General features: G+C 44.4%; 1 protein-coding gene across 19 annotated transcripts in view; it reads right to left on the minus strand.

The window, feature by feature from the left end:
- The window catches only part of LOC111065723 (regulating synaptic membrane exocytosis protein 2), a 40121-nt gene that overhangs the window by 13784 nt on the left and 10609 nt on the right, over positions 1 to 15728 (minus strand). For 4 of the 19 annotated variants that reach the window (XM_041595071.1, XM_041595070.1, XM_041595073.1 and 1 more), the window contains exons 6-15: positions 9693 to 10696; positions 8025 to 8268; positions 7513 to 7827; positions 6486 to 7084; positions 6281 to 6418; positions 6076 to 6210; positions 5237 to 5422; positions 2425 to 2547; positions 1176 to 1589; positions 765 to 1108 (exon numbers count right to left, since the gene is read on the minus strand). In XM_041595071.1, the coding sequence (XP_041451005.1) occupies positions 765 to 1108; positions 1176 to 1589; positions 2425 to 2547; positions 5237 to 5422; positions 6076 to 6210; positions 6281 to 6418; positions 6486 to 7084; positions 7513 to 7827; positions 8025 to 8268; positions 9693 to 10696 (3502 nt within the window). Of the gene's footprint in view, positions 1 to 764; positions 1109 to 1175; positions 1590 to 2424; positions 2548 to 5236; positions 5423 to 6075; positions 6211 to 6280; positions 6419 to 6485; positions 7085 to 7512; positions 7828 to 8024; positions 8269 to 9692; positions 10697 to 12113; positions 12185 to 15728 lie in introns of all 19 variants that reach the window. The other 15 variants (XM_041595075.1, XM_041595074.1, XM_041595062.1 and 12 more) reach the window with 11 other exon arrangements.

Raw genomic sequence — 15728 nt, forward strand, 5'->3', positions numbered from 1 at the left:
TTGGAAGGCAGCACTCAGCGCGTGTAGTGGATTAACGGTTGGTGGTGGGGTTCGATGGAATGTTTTATTTGTTGTTGTTATTTGTGGATGTTGATTTTCATGTTAAAAATATTTATGAAATATACAATAGAAACGACGATCGACGTCCGAGGTCAGCGTGTTGGTTTTGGTTCGTAGTTTATGTGGTGTGTGTGTGTGGTTTATTTTGTGGTGAGTGTTGGTGAGTGGGTGGCGTGTGAAGCGTGTGTGTTGAGAAGCATTTCAAACACAAAAGAGATTGGCGAGAACGCGCGCGATAAAGAGCGAGCGGCGAGACAGCGTTGAGAGAGCGAGTTGATTTTTATTTTTTTTTTTTCGATTTGTCGGTTGGTAAACGCAAAAAAGTAAATGCAGAAAAGAAACTTTATGTTTTTTTGCCTTGCCTTGCATTTGTTTTGTTTTAGTTTTTGTTTGTTTTGTTTTGTTGTGTATCTGTGTGTGTGTTTTTGGTGTCTACAGGCGGTAAGCGCTCTGTCTTCTAATCGACTAATTCAGAGCCTAATTGAGGGGAAAATTTTGGAATTTGCATGTAGCTTCTTCTACTCCACAAAAAGAATAAACAGAAACAGCGAATGTGGCGCCAATTCGTGTTCGTGTTCGTGGCCCAGAGCGGAATTTTCAGCATAATTTTGGCAGCGTTGCTTTTAGCTTGGCTTAAGCATTTTTTTTTTTTTTTGTCTTGGCTTGGCTAAAACGAAGCGAACGCGGTTGCTGCTGCCACTCACCTGAGTCCCCGCGAGGTGCGTGGCCGCTCCGACTGCGTGGAGAACGCACTGGACGTCACACTGACCACCGACTCCATATCGGAGTCACCGAACTCGCCCATAAAGTCCTTGTCCGGCGACAGCGAGTGGCGCGGTCGCATGCGTGCGTCCATCGAGTGCAGATCGCTGTCGGACAGCCCTGTGTAGTGGCGTTCCCAGCCGCCCATGCCAGTGCTGCGGTAGGTGGCCTGATGGTGCGGCTGGCGTGTGCGATGCCGCCCAAAGCGGCTGCCCGAGGCCAGACGCTCGTCAAAGTCCTGGCCCAGCCGGTCACGCAGCATGGCGCTACGAGACGTCTGAGGAACCTAAAATAAAGCAGAGATATTAGATGAGTTATTACGAGATCAAAGCACTGTGCTTGCTGTCATTTACCTGTGGCAGTTGCCTCTTCTTTGGCGATCCTGTGGGCGTGGCTGTGGCCGAGCGCGACTGGAATCTCTGCTGCTGTGTGGCCGATGTGGCTGTGTGGCCCGGACCCGTGCCCGGATATACGGAGGGTGCGTTGGGTGAGCCGTGTACTGGAAGCACTGGATAGTCTATATACCGATCGTCTGGTGGCGACAATGAGCCTCGACGCGGACTGGTACTCCTGTAGCCGTAGCCTGGTCCACCAGAGGGCGCTCCGCCCACTCCGCCGCTGTGGTAGCTGTCGTTGGGTGCCGCCGAATGACTGCGCTGACTGAGGCTCATGCCACCGGGTCCCATGCAGGAGGAACCGCCGCCGCCGACACCATTACCACCGATTCCACCGCCGCCGCCGCGTCGATAGTAGCCCGTGGCAGATGCCTGTTGTGTCAGCAGGGCATATGGAAAGTAGAATCAAGTTTAGTGCAGCTCTAAAGCAGGCAACCCCGACAAAAGGAAGAGTGCCTCCCAAAAAGGCATATTCCATCCCATGCCTGTCACAATCCCCACTGAATTAGAGCTTACATACTAGGCATATTTATGTGAGTGAGTGAGTGAGTGAGTGGTTCGGTTGAGTAGTATTAGTGGCACAAACTATGTGTGCGTGTGTGAGAATGTATGGTGGATAGTGTATTTGTTGGTTGGTTACTGCAACTTCTACTGAAACATTGATATTTGGATATATATAATGGATATACGTAGAATACTGAATTACGATAATAGTGCGATAGAGAAAGGCACAAAAGTCGTTCAATCAAAATACATTGAGAGCAAGAACGAGAGAGCGAGAGAGACAGAAAGGCCGCACTTTCTTCAATCTTCAAACATGGAATGCCGCTGAGCTGATTGATGAAGGTGCAGAAATGGTTTGGTTTGGTTTGGTTTGGATTATTAGTAGGTTGATTAGTTAAATTAGTTTTCGAGTTAAAGAGTAGCGAAAGTGCAGTAATTATTTGGCTGTGATTCGAACTAACAGAACTCGGGCTATGGCTACATTTACGACTGTTTCGACTGATCTCTGTTCTGTTCTGTTCTGTTTTGCTTGGAGTGTGTGAAGTGTTCGCGGGATTGGTTTCGCTCTGAATCCTCTTCTAACTTGAAAGTGTTTATTTTTTGTCTGTTCTGTTTTTTTTTCTGTTTCTTGTTTGCAATTTTTCTATTTGTGGTTTTTTTTGTTGTTGTTGTTGTTCGTTAATTTAGCTTAGGAGGTGCAAACCTGATTGTGATAACTTTGTCCAATGCCAGATACAGTGCGATAATCACGGGCCACCATTCCGGCCACCCGTTTGCGGCCCTGCGGTGACATGTCGCGTCTGGATCGACGCTCGTTTAGATCGAGCTGGATCATGGATGAACGGATTACGGAAGCGTTTACGGATGGGGAATGTTTGGGACGAAAGGTTTTAGTTCGGGTGTTGGTAGTTGGTTGGGTTGGTTGGTTGGTTGGTTGGTTGGGGTTATCGTGAGAGACAGAGAGATCGAGAGAAAAAGAAGGAGTAGAATAATCAAGAAATTTACATATGGTTCAAAATGAGTGGAAAAGTCAATTGCATGGAGGGGCAGGACATTTATATGTGTGTGTGTGTGTGTGTGTGAGTGGTAGGATCATACATGTATATTACATTGTGTTTGTGTTTGTGTGAGTCTGTGGGTTGTGGGAGTGTCTCTGGGTTGTCTGTGTTTAGGGTTTAATCTCTGGTGAGTTTTTTTCTTTTTAGATCAAATCAACACATATCAAGTATACGCAAAGCTACACACTTAAAGCTACAAAAGGTGAAAGCAACAAGGAAAGCTTTTAGGATATATGTATGAATGTTTTCTTTCGATGGGTGGTGATAAGTGGCAGATACGGGTGGATAGGCATAAGCGATACTCTACACAGAGGCATGCAATAAGCGGCTTTCAAGTGGAGTTCGATTGAGCTTGGAAGTGGAGTAAGTTGAGACAGTATATAGAGGGGCAGAGAGTTCGAGACCTCGCGATCCCCTTGGGCAGTATGTGTTCTCAAGTTTGAAAGTTTTACACGTATTAACTTAACTTAGAACATTCTTAGACTAGACTTAGACTTTCATCAACTTAAATGCAACAATTATTTTAATTTCGTTTTTTTTTTTTTGTTATCGTTTAGCTGAAAAGACGCGACCAAAACTCGACTTTGAGCGGGATTTTTATGGTATATAGAGTTGGTTAGTTAGAGCGTAGTAGAATAGTAGAACTGACAGTTAGAGTTAGAGACACAGAGAGAGAGAGAAAAATTTAACACACGCACACAACCAAACAACGACACCAATTAGTTTGAATAAAACTTGAAACCCAAATGACAAACAAAAACAAACATGAAACACAAAAAATTACTTTGTACAATTTGTTGGATGGTGTATAAATGTCTCCTGGGTCTGTCTCTGGCTGTTTGTTGTCTGTTGTCTGTATCTGATTCTGTCCCTGACCATGAACCAGTTATGTATGTATGTATGTATGCATGTGTGTGTTTGAGTCTGTATTTGTATCTGCGTCTGTTTCTGTCTCTGTGTTGTGTCTGTGTAGCATTTGCAGTGGCATGCAAACTGATAACTGACAGGAACAGGAACTGGCACAGCAATGGAGTCCTTTGATGGAGCAGATGCCAGATGAATGTGTGTGTGTGTGTGTGTGTCATATCTGTGCCTTTGTCTCCTTTGTGTGTCTTTTGCTGTGCGTATGTCGGATGGATGGCCAGTTTCCCGGCCTCCACTGAAGAGGCTCAGTCTGAGGCTGAATGCTGCTGCTCGTGGCATGTGTGATATGTGAGATATGTGAGATACAGCTAGAAAAAAGAGGCACACACACACGCACACACATCGAGAGAGATAATAATAATAAACTAGCGAAACTTAACTAAAGCACACAATTGAAAGCACACAAAGTAAACGCACGGCACACTCGCTGTTTGGATACTCTTTTTTGCTTGGGCAAGAATATAATCTTTATAGTTATGAAATAGTATCTAGTATTTTTTTATATAATTTTCTTTTTATTTTTATTTCTCTAGTACGAAATTTTGGCTCATTTTTGGCAGCTTCAACTGGGACTAGTGCCAATCCAGCACAGCTGGACTGATCTTGTGAATTGTTCAACTATAGTGGGAAGTATCTATGGATAATCTGTGGAAGAATCCATGGTAGATCATTATACGAATGGTCGCAATCCAGCTGCATAGGATTTAGTTTGCCATAAAACCCACATAGTTTTGTTTTGATTAGTGCTACGATTTACTGGTCTGATTTTATTTTAATTTTGAAATAATCTAACGAAGATATTTATCTCAAAATTAAATCCGAAAAAAGCTACATTCTCTGCAGCATCAGAACAACAATATCTGTAGACTGAAGCAGAAGTACAAATCTGTGTTTCTATTCCTTTAAAAACGATCTCAGTATTGCTTGCAATTCCATTTAATTTACTCCAACAATATATCTTTTAGATATACCCTCAGCAAGTATACGAGCATCCAAAACTAGACAACGTTGCTCGCTATTTTTCGATTTTTTTTTTGTGCTTTTGCAGAACGAGAGACAGAACAAAAAAAAAACACGAAGCCAACAGTCGTTATGCATGTGTGTGAGGGAGAGGAAGTTCATATGTTTCTGTGTGTGTGTGTTTGTATCTATGTGGCTGCAGAGTGTTCAAGTGCCACCAAAAGTGGAAGTGGAAGCTGCTTGCCATTGCTTGCCATTGTGTCTGTTTGTTGTATGCGTGAGAGGTGTCCTCACTCTTGTTGCTGTCATTGTTGCTGTTGGTTGTTTTTGTGTTGCTGTTTTTGTTGTTGGTTTTTCTGGCTTTTCTTCACATTCTTTTTTCTCCCATTATTTACTTTCTGTCTTCGTGTATCTGTGTGTGTGTACTATATACATACATATATAAGAAATAATAAATTTGATTTAATTTTTTTTTAGTTTTTTCAGTGTATTGTTGTAGCTGTTGTTGTTGTTTTTAGTTATTGTTGTTATTGTTATTGTTGCAGTGGTTTGTTGTTGTTGTTTGCTGTTTACCTCTAGCATGGGCGGCGGACTGGCCGAGCTTCCCATCGAGGAGATGCTGGCCACCGGCGTCATTCCATCGATGTCACAGTCGGACGTCGTGTCCGAGTCGCTCATACGCGACATGGTGCTCGGCGGTGATAAATGATCTGTCGGTGTCAGTATCAGGCCGTCCACATCGCTGCCCTCGTCACGTAACTGTACATCGGTAGTGGGGTGGTAGCGGGTGGTACAAGAGTGGTTGGTTGATGGGTGGTTGGGTGGTGCGTTGGTTGTTGGGTTGGTCGTTGTCATAAATTTTGCGTCGAAATGTTTGGGTACAAAATGGAACGACGTAACGTAACGAGAGCGAGAGAGGGAGAGAGAGCGAGTGAGCGCACGTGTGTGTTGGTCGTTGTTGTTGTTGTGTGGTTTCGTTGTTGTTGTTTTTTTTTTATGGTTATTTCGGATTGCGGGTGGTGTGCACAACAAAAGAAAAGATAATGGCAAATGCTGAGAGTTAATAATTTAGTTCAAATCGGGCACAGCTGCTGTCGGGGCAAAGGTGTACGGGCAAGGGGGGACAAAGACATTTACATCTAATATAAAAAAAAATAACAAAAAAAAAAATTTTTTAATAATTTTTACTTCTGTGTTAAGTTTTTCGCTCGCATAAACTTTCATCCAGGCCTGCGTTCAGCCTAAATGACTATTATTTATCTTGGGGTGGTTTATATTACTGTTTTTTTGTATCTTTTTCCTTTACGTTTACCAACACTAGACGCAAGAGCGCAACGGAATCGAACCGAAAATACGAACGTAAAAATAAAACAAACGGAATGGAAACACGTTAACGCCTGGCCAAGACATACGAGATAGGAGGTGTCCTGATGCGGCTGCAGTTGATACCATTCGGCCTCGTCGTCCAGTATGTGATGGGCCAGATCGATGACCACTTCGCCGATGAAATCGTTTGCCCCATAACGCACATAATCCCACAGCGTCACCTGAGCATAGAGGGGGGCATACCGAAACTCAATTAGGAACAATTAGGGTACTCATCTAGCTGGCACTCACCTCAAGCAGTCGTCCATTAAGATCACAGCGTCGCAGGCCCGAGTAGAGGAATGTCTGGGCCCAGCGTGGTTCGCAGGTGGTGCCCACCGTCTTGGTACGTCGCTTCGATTTGTGGCTGCGATCGGGCAGAAGGAACACCTTGCAAAATGGCAATGGAAATACATTAAATCACACCTCAGGACTTTAATTTTAATCTTGTACTCACTTTTGCATAGGGATTTCGGCCCGCTCCGCTCTGGCGCAGGGATAGGCCTGTGGCACACACCAGCGTCACAATCAGCTGGAGTGTGTTCTGATCGTAGCCGAGCTTCAGCTGCAGCCGCCCCTCGATCGGTATCGGTTGCGTTGTCGTACCCGCCCCACTGCCCATACCCATGCCCAGGGGACCGTGGATGCCATGCAAGTGGGCGGCGGCGGGCGGCAATGGCTGGTGGCAATGGTGATGATGATGGTGGCCCGCCGTCGTTGTGCCGTGCAGACCTCCGCCTTGGGCGGAGGAAGAATTCGACACGGAGGCGGCGGCGACGGCGGCGGCAACGGTGACGCCTTGAAGGCTGCTGGACGCTGCGTGTACGCTGCTGGTGGTGCTGCTGCCGCTGACGCTGCCACTCCCACTGCTGCTGTGGCTGTGAGTGCTGTGGCTGGGTCCCAGGCGCTGTATATGCTGCGAGGCGCCGCCACGTTGACTCCGTACCCCGTTGCCCGACGATCCCGATGCAGTTACGTGGATATCCGGCGAGCCGGGTGAGGTTATCAAAACACTCGGCTTATCACGATGGATTTCAATGGCCTCAACTGCTGGGGCTACAACAAGGCATAGATAAATGCAGATATGGTTAGGCTTTGATTGAATATTGGCTTGAAGTTTGGTTTAAATTTGAATTGCTGTTGCGGTTTCAGTCGGGTTTTGTGTCGTTAGTTTGGTATACGTTTTAATGGTAATTAAAGTTTCTCGAAGACTTTGGGAAATATATTTTAATTCGTAAAATTCTTTGCTGCTGCTAAAGACAATTATTTCTGTTTGATTTATTTCCCTGACAATAAAGCTCGAATTGTGTGGATACTTTCAAATGAAATGGGTATTTGTATACCTTCAAAGGAGACCCAAGCCCAAGGGACTAGTTGTGTAATTTAAGCCAGAACTTTTCCCACCAAGCTTTCTCTTTATCACACACATTCAAACGCACAGAGCCACACACACACACACACAAATGGAGAAATTTTCTGTGTACCTTTGCGCTGTAGATATCGCCCGCCGCTGCTAACCACCGCACTGCCAGCCATGCTGCTGGCCAGGCCGCTGTGCGGAAAGTTGGCCGAGGAGCGGCGAACCGTCGGTTGGCTGCTGCTGCTACTGCTGCTGTTGATGTGGGCGTTGGAGGCACTGCTGGGACTGACGTTCTGACTGCTGCCGCCACTGCCACTGATCGGACGGCTGACAATCAGTTCCACCTGCGCGTCCAGGCGGCTCTCGTCGAGTATATCATAGACCTCATCTGCGCTTTTGTTGTGCAAATTTCGGCCATTCCACTCGATGATTTCGTCGCCTGATGAATCCAAATCGATCGATGACATTCGATTGTTGATGTGGTGGTGTGATGGTGTGATGTGTGATCGACACAGAGAGCGAGAGAGAGAGAGAGACACACAGAAAGAGAGAGAGAGAGAACAGATAGAGAGAGAGAGAGAGAGTGTCGTATGAGTGAGTATCGAATGGATTGAATGTTGGAATGGCAAATGTTACCTGGTCGTATACGGCCTTCTAGATCGGCCACCGATCCGCGTTTCACCTTCTCCACAATAGCACCGCATGGACCTGCTCCTAATGGTCCTCCTCCTACTATTCCCACTCCTCCTCCTCCTCCTCCGATGGGCTGGCCGCCGTTGACCTTTAAGCCTAATATATCTTCCCCATCATAGTATTTACGTAATATCATGTGCCCAATCAAGCGAGTATTATCCGCGGATGTTTGCCAATTCACCGGATTCTATATATATCGATTTGATATTCGATTCGATTCGATTGATACATGGTGAACACAGTGGTGGGTGGAGTGGTGGTGGTTGGTGGTTGGTCAGGGTGGTTGGATTGTGATTATACGGATTATACGAATGATATATCGTGCAATGTCAATTTTGCATAGATTTTTGGTTGTTGTTGTTTGTTGTTGTTCGGTGTGTGAATTCGGTGGTGGATATCGTGGATGGGGTGTCGTTTTTTATTTTTGTGGGCGCGCCATCAGTATGCAGGAAGTAGTAGTAGTAAATGGTTAATTTTTAGTTATTAATTTGTTCCATACATAAAGTTCTTAGAGAGAGAGAGAGAGAGCGAGCGAGTCAGATAGAGAGAGACTTACACGCTAAGTTGGTTAATCTTACACATAGAGTTGGGTAACGTATTAAAAACAAATAACAGCAATTAGTAAGCAACATTTTGTACAGTTTAAAGTTTGTTTTTGTTTTGTTTTTTTTTTTTTTTTTCGTTTTACATTCATTCCCGTTGGTTGTAGTTTGTAGTTTTTTCTTACATACTAATAAACATTTTCTACTTTCAATTACGAATAGTTAGGCATAGCTCATAGATGTAGGATAGAAATACGAGTAGATAGTTCGGTTTTGCACATTTACGAGTATCATTCATGTTTGGTTTTGTTCCTAACATTTTTTTTTGGTTTTTGTTTTGGGTTGAGAACACACACGTTTCAAGAGTCATTCCTCCCACCCATTACGGGGGGGAGTGTTGTGTAGCGTATTGGTTGTATTATTGGTTAAAGGTTACAGTGAAAAAACAGTGTTGGTCAACGGGTACAACATTTAGAGTTCATGCAAAAAACGGGTACAGTACGTGCAAGTTAGGGTAGTCTGGCTTTTGCTGTGTGCTGAGAGAGAGAGAGAGTGGAGTTTGATTTCCATGCAAGAAATACACAAAAAATGCATGCAAAAATGTTGTTGTTTTGTTGTTGGATTTTTGGATTTTTTTCTGTTTCTGTGGCTGAAAATTGTCAAGAGAGTACAAGGAGAATAGAGCGCAGAGAGAGAGAGAGGGAGGGCGAGCGAGTGTACAAACCAAAAATGATATTACGGTTTAAGGATTACGGATTCTGGATTGAGGGTTTCAGTCTAAGGCGTCTCTACAATGCGTTTTGGGGCAGGACGGGCGACATGACAAAGAACAACAAACAGAGAGAAAGTTAAAGAGAAAGGTTGCTGGATCGTTCGCTTCGCTTCGGTTCGCCGTGGTTCTTCGTTGGGCCACACACAGACAGACGCAAAGAGAGATTTTTGGGGGGGGGGGAGAGAGAGAGAGTACACACTCAGAGAGACTCTACACAAACACAATGCAATGCGGAGAGGGGTTCTTGGTTCTTGGTTCTGGTCCCCCTTTTGGATCTGCCTCTTTTGGGGGTTGTACCTTGGGCCCGTCACCGCGGTTTGAGTCCTCGCTGCTGGTGAAGGTGCTGCTCGTATCGATGCCCGAGTCCTTGGTAGCCGAATCCTGGCTGCCCTGCCGCTCGGCCTCCCATCGTGCCCAGTCCCCAGCACTAGCCCCATCCATGGGTGGTGGTCCCTGTCCCTGGCCCATTTTGCCGCTGGTCAATAGCGTCGCCGAGCCCACATCCACCGCAGTCGAGGGCAGAATGGTGGTCACCGGTGGCAATGATCCGCTGCCCATCATTCCGGCACCGGCCATAATGGAGGCCTCATCCTCGTGGGCATCGAAGCGCACTGTCTTCTTTATTCTGCGCTCGGTGAAGCGGCGCGAATCCTGGGCCGCCGATGAGGAGGATGTGCTGCCTCCGGCGGGCTCATCCCAGTAGGCTGCCTCCGTGGAGCTGACAGAGCTGCTGCCACCGCCACCGCCCAAGCCTTTGGCTCCCAACAGGGCCCGCTCTCTGCTCAGGCTGCCCCTCGAGCTGCCGCCGCTCTGATCAGCGGACATGGTGCCTCCACCACGATCATAGGCTCCCGAACCGATCACAATCTGTGGCTTGGACTGGCCCTGGGGATAGTAGCTGCTGCTGGTGCTGCTGCTGCTGCTACCACCGCCACCGGTTGCGGCCAAGGGCGGGGCACGTCGGTAGGCGCCAGCACCACCAGTCACCCCGCCAGTCGTTGTTCCGCCTCCGCCTACGCCGAACTGTCGCTCGTGATTGGTGCGATTCAGCGAGTTGCGCTGCTGCACGTCAAGCCGTGCGGTCCTGGTCAACGGATACTGCTCCAAGCGTTCGCGATGCTGCAGCTGCAGCTCGTAGCGATCGCGCTGATCCGCCGACGCGTACAGCCGCTGGCTGGTGTGCGCCAACAGGCGGTAGTCACTGGAAGTGGCGCCGGCACTGCTGCTCAGTAGATCGCGCTCGTTGAGGCTTCGCTGCTGGCGCCAGGGATCCACTGAGGTGCGCACCTGTAGACGGCCGCCTGTAGAATGGTAGTAGATGATGATGTAGAGGTGTACAAGGGGGTGATTGCTCTAATGGTTTGGGCGGCGGGGGTTTGGATTCTACAATTGATTTGCAGAGGAAACAGAGAGAGAGAGAGAGAAACGAATTTGTGGGCTCTGGATTTTATGGGGTACTTCGCTGCTTGCCTGCGCATTAGTTTGTTGTCCTTTTCGAATTGTTTAAAATATGTTTAAAAATAAATATTAATCGATTGCTTGTCTTGGAAAATTATGGTTTGATAAAGCAAAAAAGTACGATATTAATTCGAAATAAATACGTAAACGGTGGGGGGTAGGGGGCGGGCGGTGTGGATCGAGTAGACTTATCCTGTGGCATGTTTTCTCAGTGTTTTAGTTAGTTAGATGTACTAGTATGAGTAAGCTAAGTAAGTATATGGATATCATAAGTAGACCTACGATTTAGAGCTACAAGTGCCAAGGATTTGCTTGGTCTGGTATCTGCGGGTTGTGTGCTCTAGATTACTCAGGGTTGGGGTGCCTGGCTTAAAGGTTGGGGGGCTTTCAAATACTTATCTGTGTTGGCTAAAAGTTGCAAGAGCATTAAGTTTATTTTTAAGGGTATCTCAAGGGTGGCCTATATGTTTCGTCTATGACTTGGTTGGACAGTGTAAACTGTGTTCGTGTGTGTTGTGGTGGTGTGTGTTAAGCAGCGTCATTTCTGTTTTTGTATTTTGTAGTAAGGAGAAAACAGGAAACAGCGTTACGATATCCATGCAAATTATTCTCCAAGTATTCTTTTTTTTTTTGTTTTTTGAAATTTCATTTTTGGTTTTTGGTTTCACATTTACAGAATAAGTCAAAAAGTATAAATAAAACGTAGGCAGAAAACGTAACGTATACAAATAGTGTGTTGGAATTGGTAGTAAAAATTCTCTTTAATTAACGTGTTCACAGCCAAACGATTGTGTGTGTGGAAAGAGAGTGGAAAGTGGACAGTGGAGTGTGGACAGTGTAAGTAATCAAGAGACAGAGAGAGATATAAATCAAGTGATGATTGAGAACAGAGCACAGAGAATAATCATCATCATTATATTATAATAATAATCATGGAAAACAAATGCTTTGCAAGTTCAAAAAATTCTAGGGCGAGTGTTGGGGCGTTGACGGGGTAGAAGATTGGTGAGAGAAAGTGTGTGGGATTTTTTTTAGACGACAGTGCTTGGTAAAAGTAAACAACATATACGGAAACAAACAGTATACATTCCTTGAATTCGGTATTTTTTTTTTGTTTTGTTTTTTTTTTTTTTGTGGACATTGATTCAACTTATAAGAAATAAATATAAATATATAAACAAGAGACACACACACACATTCAAATTTAATTTTTTTGTTTTTTTTTTTGGTTTTCTTTAGAAATTTTTCTTTTTTGCTTACATTTGCATGAATCTGTAGATCGCCGGGCGAGAGAACTTTTTGGACACCTTGAACGCCGCCAAAATTACCTGCTATTTGGTTGTGGTTTTTTTAGTATAATTTTTGATTGTTTTTCATTTGAAATTTTTGTACATTTAGAAAGGGGAATGGGAATATTTTTGTTTGCATAATAGTATAGTGGTTTTTGTGGCGGGCAAGATTTTTGGTTGAGGGACAGTTCAGAGAGTAAGAGAGAGAGGGGGAGAGAGAGAGAGAAAGAGTGGAGAACACACATATGAAAAAAATAGCACACAAAAAAGAATTACGATTGGTAAAAGTGATTTAAGTAGACTTAAACTAGCGTTTAAATACTTAAACTAGTTCAAAATATGAGCAATAAATGAGCTTGTCCTTCAGGTGAACCTTGAACTAGTTCTGAAGGGGAACTCACTAAATTTAGCTTAATATGGAGCTTACTTATATATTTCTAATGCTAATTTACGATAAGGACTTTGTGTGTCGGTGTTGGTTCTTGTCTGCAACTAGTTCACTAAGTGATTGCTTCTGGGTGAACTAGTTTACTAAATGATTGTGTTTGGGGTGTCCCAAAAGCTAAAAGCAGCTTCTTATTTTTTTTACAAAAATTTGATACAATTTTTACAATTAACAAAAATGTCGTATTTAATTTTTCTGCCCCTGAAAAGTAGGCAACGCATTTGCCACAATTTCTTTAAAAACAAATGCTTACACACACACACACACGCATACGAAAGCGAAACCTCCACTCAGACAATCGCCTTGGGTGCAAAAAAAGAACTAGTTTTCCGACACACACACATACACAGAGAGAGATATTCACACACGTACATACACTCGTGTTTGTGGGCCATACCCCTGGCATACTTTCATTTGACTTTGGTCACGATACAAAACGTTTATTGTGCGCATAATGGCCAACAACAAAACAGAAAAAAAGAAACTACACCAAAAATTACATACATATGTATATATGTATGTACAAGCAACAAAAGCAACAGCAATGTAAACAAAAGAAGGTAAGAAAATAAAACAAAACAAAAGTAAAGTAAATTATTTTGGGAAGCGAGTGGCAGGCAAACCACACGCACAATTGCAGGCGAGACCCTACACTGAAGAGGTGAGGGGGCTGTTCGAGGTAGATGGGCAGCAAGAGGCGACAATGGGTTGGGGTGGGTGTGTGCAAAGGCGCAGACTAAGAAAAGGAGAAAGCAAAAATCAATAAAGTATACAAAAACACGGTCATTTCTGTCCCTTGGCGACCTTTTCTATTGTTGTTGTGCCCGACGCCTATGCTCCGCGTTGGTGTTGTTGTAATTGTTATTGTTGTTTGTGTTGTTGTAATTGGTGTTAGTGTTGGTGTAGGTTTAGCTGTTGCTGTTGGTATTTTTTTTGTTAGTTGTTTTTACTGTTGGTGTTTGCTATTTGCTTCATTGCTGTTTCTGTTGGTGATTTTATTGGTGTCGCTGTTGTGTTTGTTGTTGGTGTCTCTATTGTTGTTGGTGTTATCTTTTCCCAATCTCTGCACAGTCATCGTGCATTGTGCAATCGCAAAATAATTACAACAAACACCAACACAAAACGCAGACGAAAAATCAAACTAAGTTTACATTGGTGTGTGGGGTGGGTGTGTGTGTGTGTTTGCTTGCTTCCTGCTTTATATTTTTGGCCATAAATTCAAGCCAGTTTTTGCCTGACAGGCAAAGGGAGGGGAGTGGGAGGGGGTCAGAGCGTAGGAGTGTGGGTCGAGGTGGGTATGTAGGTGTAATGGGCGTTGGGCTGGCAAAAGGACACTAAAATCATCATCATCATCGGCAGCAGAGGGAGCAGCAGTGGAAGTAGGAAGCAGGGAGCAAAGGGAGCAGCAGCAGGAGCAGGAGCAGGAGCAGGAGGGAGCATCAGTAGCTTGTGCTATTTTTAAACCAACGCACACACACATACACCCACCAACACAGACAGACGCAGGCGCATAAATAGCACACACAAACAACCACAAAAACAAACATAGAGCACACACACACCTAGAAGCAGCAGGGACTACGACAAACACACACACACACAGGAGACACACAAACAAACACCTAGAGGGACAGAGAAGGGAGGACACCTAAAGAGAGAGAGAGAGAGAGAGAGAAGGGACCTCCGCACACGCACAACATGCGTTGGCGTCCTTTGCCTTTGGCCTCCGTTCTCCTTCTCCTGGCAGGCCTCAATGTTCGCATTAATGTCACTCATACGCACAGTTGCACATGCAAACGAACAACAAAAACAACAGCAACAGTGAAGCGACCAACGTCAACGTCAACTGGTGTGTTGGTCAACGTTTTAATTAAATTCATCCCATTCCTCCCCGCCTCGTCAGTTGGTCACATTTTAAAATAGTCAAACACTCACTCACACACACACACACACACATACTCGTACTTGTAGTCCCGTATATCCATATCCGTAAGCACCCACAAATGCGGTCTATATTTACTTATTCACAGCCTGGTCACAGCGCCCATATGCGACACATTTCGCGTTGATGTTGTGGTTGCCATTTTGTATGGTGTTTTTTTTTTTTGTTTGTTTTTTTGGGTTTTTATTGCTCTTCATCCTGTTATCCCCCCTACAGACCCTTCACTCAATTTGGTGGTCTATTGATTTGCTGTGTTTAATCGAAAATGTAATTCATTTCGTACAAAAATTTGCAGCTAATCGTATGAGGATTGCGAAGGGAAGACTGAAAGTGAGAGGGGGCGAGAGCGAGACTGACAGATCTTTAGATTTAGATCCCTCTTAATAGGCAGCATTTGAGGTTCCAATTGAATGCTGCTCCCCTGCTCAATGTGGCTTGAATATGTTGCTGCAGGGGTATTCAACATTAAAATTATTTCTAGATAATTGTTAAGTATTTTGAAAGTAAGCATACCCTCAAGCTCGTCTGAGAAGTAACTTGTGCAGTAGTTGAATAACTTTGAGACTATCTTTTGGTTTTAAGCAATTACGTATATATGAATTTCATTTAATTTAAGACAATTTCAAAGCCTAGCAGTTACTTAAAAGGGTTGCATGACTCCTGAAGCACCTGCCAGTCTGTTCCGTTAGGGTTGAAGCATATTTAATCGTTCTTCTTGTACTTTAATGGGTTCCTAAAAGTTTGATGAAAGCTTTCGGTATGTTTCACCATCTTTTACACCCCAATTATATATCATACCATCATCACTCTTTGGCATACTAGACTACAGAATTTTCAGAATGTCACAATCAAGTTTCTCTTTGTGTAAACCTCCCACCCCAAAGCTTTAAAGATTTCTATTGCCTATCCCAATGCTGTTGGTCCCTGCTGCTGTGTTGCTGTTTCTGTTTCTGTGATTCTGATTGTTTTCTGCAGGGTTTTAGATTTTTTGGCATGGACCATACCATTTTGTTGTTGTTGTTGTTGTTGTTGTTGAATGCACGCTAAAGCTTTTTTTCTGTGCGCAAATCTATTTGCATTTTGCATTTAAATATTCCTTTTTTTTTTTTTTGGCTGTCTAAGCGTTTTTTGGTGTTGGTTGATTGGTTGTTGTAGGTGGGGTGGTGGGTTTTGGTTAAGGCTGTGTAGGCTAGTGTGTG

This window comes from Drosophila obscura, unplaced genomic scaffold (assembly GCF_018151105.1).
Source record: "Drosophila obscura isolate BZ-5 IFL unplaced genomic scaffold, ASM1815110v1 contig_4, whole genome shotgun sequence".
NCBI classification, from domain to species: Eukaryota; Metazoa; Arthropoda; class Insecta; order Diptera; family Drosophilidae; genus Drosophila; species Drosophila obscura.